Source organism: Condylura cristata, unplaced genomic scaffold, assembly GCF_000260355.1.
Source record: "Condylura cristata isolate star-nosed mole 26May11 unplaced genomic scaffold, ConCri1.0 scaffold00025, whole genome shotgun sequence".
Classification (NCBI taxonomy): Eukaryota; Metazoa; Chordata; class Mammalia; order Eulipotyphla; family Talpidae; genus Condylura; species Condylura cristata.
Window position 1 is genome coordinate 27940995 of NW_004567126.1, and position 3095 is coordinate 27944089.

Here is a 3095-nt window from a genome sequence, read left to right on the forward strand (position 1 = left end):
GGGGGCTCTGTCCAGACCCTGGTGTGCAGTCTGCTGGAACCCCTTGCTTAGAGTGTTTCGCCGTGACCGTCTGAAGTTCTTGATTTCTCGAGGGCCCAGAGTTTCACTTCCCATCAGCCTCGCTGGGGGGCGGGGGGGTGAGGGAGGGAGGAGTGAGAGGAATCCACACACCCTGGACCGCCCCACCTCTTCCCAGCAGATATTTTTGCTCTGACCTTTTCCGGGCACAGACAGAACAGCCTGCCTCCTCTTGCCCTGTGCCAGCCTCCATTGTAAGCACTCAGAGAGTTAAAAGGACAAGCTGTGGATCTGCTAACAGCCCAGTCGCAGGCCGTCTGGAAAAGACCGGTCTCTCTCCCTGCCCCCTCAGCAAGGCCTCCCGGCTTCTCTGTGTTCTCAGGCCACCTGAGGGACCGGTGCTGGGGCAGGGCACCCAAGCCCAGGCGTCGGTCTTGTTCCAGGGTGGAGCCCCAGGGCTCCCCAGCCCTGGGCCCTGACTTGGCTGCCCAGCCCCGGACAAGCCCCAGGGACCCCGGCTGAGCTGGAGTGTCTGGGCTGCCCGCTGCTCTGCCTCCCTCCCCCCCTCCCCCACCATCTGATCGTGGTCCTTGTTCACGCCTCCCTCGCTGTTGTTTTAATTAAACTCTGAGGAATCGGGCGCAGTGTGGTACACGATGAACATTTTTGTTTAATTAGGAGCTCTCGGCAGCGTCAGGCGGCCACCACCTCCCCCCGCACCTGCTCCCCACCCTGGCTGGTTGCTGCCCACACACACTCATGGGGACCCTCGGGCTGTGTACACACGGGACGTGCTCACGTGCGGACACGGCAGGGGCAGGTGTGTACGTGGTGTGCGTGCATGCTCACACATGTCAGTGTGGGGACGCGGGTGCTGGCGGACAACCCGGCCTCCGGCGTGCACAGCAGCCTTGACCTCATTTAGCTTGAATCGCCTCGTTAAGGCCCCGTCTCCAGATGCACTTGCATTCCCAGGTCCTGGCAGTCAGGACTCGGCACAGGAACCTGAGGGCAGGTGCGCGTTGCACTCGTCTGGGGGGGTCAGTGGCCAGCTTAGCACGCTGCACCCAGCCCTGCCTCCCACTGTGGGGCGCCCTTTGTGAGGAATGGCCAGACCAGAAGTGAGGGGTGTTAGGCGTTTGAGCCAAAGAAGCCCGGACTCCAATGCAGAGAGTGGCCTCTGGGCTGCTTCCCCCACCCTGGCAGCTTGGCGACTGGGCAGCAAGAGGCCAGCGAGGCGGGATGGGCTTGTGGTGGGGGGAGGGCGGCTGGCAGGACTGCGGTGGTGGGGGCCAGGGCGCCTCTGGGGTGGAGGCTGCAGCTCGGAGTGGTGCGGTCCACTCTTGTTCTGGAAAGTCCCCGCTGGCTGCCGGCCGGGGCCTTGACATCGCTGCCTTCAAGCTGGGCCCCCTGCCGGAGGCTGGCCTGGGCTCTGTGGTGTGAAGTGGCAAGCTTGACCCCGGCTCCCCCGTACTCGATGCCCCAAGCTCCCTGCATCCCTGTGGTGACAACCCAGGATGTCCCCAGATTTCACCCAGTGCCCCCTGGTGAAAAGCCTTGGTCCAGCCTGATGTTCTCACGTGAGCGTCCGTTGCCCCCCACCCCCCACCCCACGCATGGGTAGAGGAACAAACAGCCTCGACGCCCAGGGCCAAGGCGGTGGCTGGCCGCACCCGCAGGTGTGGCCCCGCTGTGACCGGGCCGCTCCCTGTTGCTCCCGTCTCCGTCCGCAGAAGACCAGCTGCCCCCTGGCTTCCCCAACATTGACATGGGCCCCCAGCTGAAGGTGGTTGAGCGGACTCGGACGGCTACGATGCTCTGCGCTGCCAGTGGCAACCCTGACCCCGAAATCACCTGGTTCAAGGACTTCCTGCCTGTGGACCCCAGTGCCAGCAACGGGCGCATCAAGCAGCTGCGGTCAGGTGAGCGCGGGTGGCCAGCAGGCTGCGGGAGCCACGGAAGGTGGTCGTGGGAGGGCCTCCTTTACGACCGTGGCGGGAGTTCAGGCATTCACCGATCCAGAGAGGCAGGACAGCGGGGGCTCTGGAGGGTGGTAGGGTGTGAAGTGGCAAGCCTCGGGGCGTGCGTAGAGACACAACAGATGCTCAGTAATAGACGCTCCAGTGGGTCACCGGCCAGAACGTGTCCGATGCCCAGACAGCAGAGTCCTGAAGAGCAGACAGTTGTGGGTGATGGAAAGCCATGGGATGTGGGGGTCTGTGCAGTGCCCCGGCAGGGGGACAGAGAGGGTGGGGAGCCATGGGGGTGTCAGGGGGCGGCCATCTTCAGGGTCAGACGTGTCCAATGCCCAGACAGCAGAGTCCTGAAGAGCAGACAGTTGTGGGTGATGGAAAGCCATGGGATGTGGGGGTCTGTGCAGTGCCCCGGCAGGGGGACAGAGAGGGTGGGGAGCCATGGGGGTGTCAGGGGCGGCCATCTTCAGAGCCTCACCGGGAAGGTACAATAGGACAGTGGCAGTTAGGATAGTCGGGAGCCACGGAAGGTGGCTGGAAGCAGTGGGCATGTCCAGTAGGGAGATCGTGGGGTCCAGACAGTAGCAAGAAGCGGCATAAGGCAGTGATGAGACTTCCCAGTGGACAGATCCAGCGGAGATGGGAGTGGGCGTAGTCAGGTAAGGTAACGGGAGCCTCAGAGAGCGGCAGGGAGCGAGTCAGCCCCAAGGCTGGTGCAGTAAGTGCATAATGGGGCGCAGGCAGACAGACTGGCAGCCCAGGCCCAGGCCCAGGCCGAGCACAAGGCCTTGTCCACTCTGGGCGGGTGGCTTCCGTGGCCATGCCTCGGCCAGTCGTGTCTCGGGGGCTGTCTGTGTTTTGTGTCACTTGTCCGCTGCTCTGTGCCGTGTCTGCACGCACGTGCCTGGCCCCTGCGCTGGCTGCTCCCCTGGGGGGCGCGCGCAGGCCACCCCCGGCACACGCGGCTTGCCTCCCGCGCCCAGGACAGAGCCTGTGCACCGTGCCCGCGTGTGCCCCTCACAGACCTTCCGCGTGTGCACGGGCCACGTGTGACGCCGCGTCCCCTGCGGCCAGGCGCAGTCGGGACGCGCGGACACGTGCGCG

At 64.7% G+C, this 3095-nt stretch overlaps 1 protein-coding gene across 1 annotated transcript in view; it reads left to right on the forward strand.

Moving 5' to 3' along the window:
- Positions 1-3095, forward strand: part of PTPRS (protein tyrosine phosphatase, receptor type, S) — a 91042-nt gene that overhangs the window by 41859 nt on the left and 46088 nt on the right. The window contains exon 5 of the mRNA XM_012729411.1: positions 1752-1940. Coding sequence (XP_012584865.1) covers positions 1752-1940 — 189 coding nt within the window. The remainder of the gene's footprint in view (positions 1-1751; positions 1941-3095) is intronic.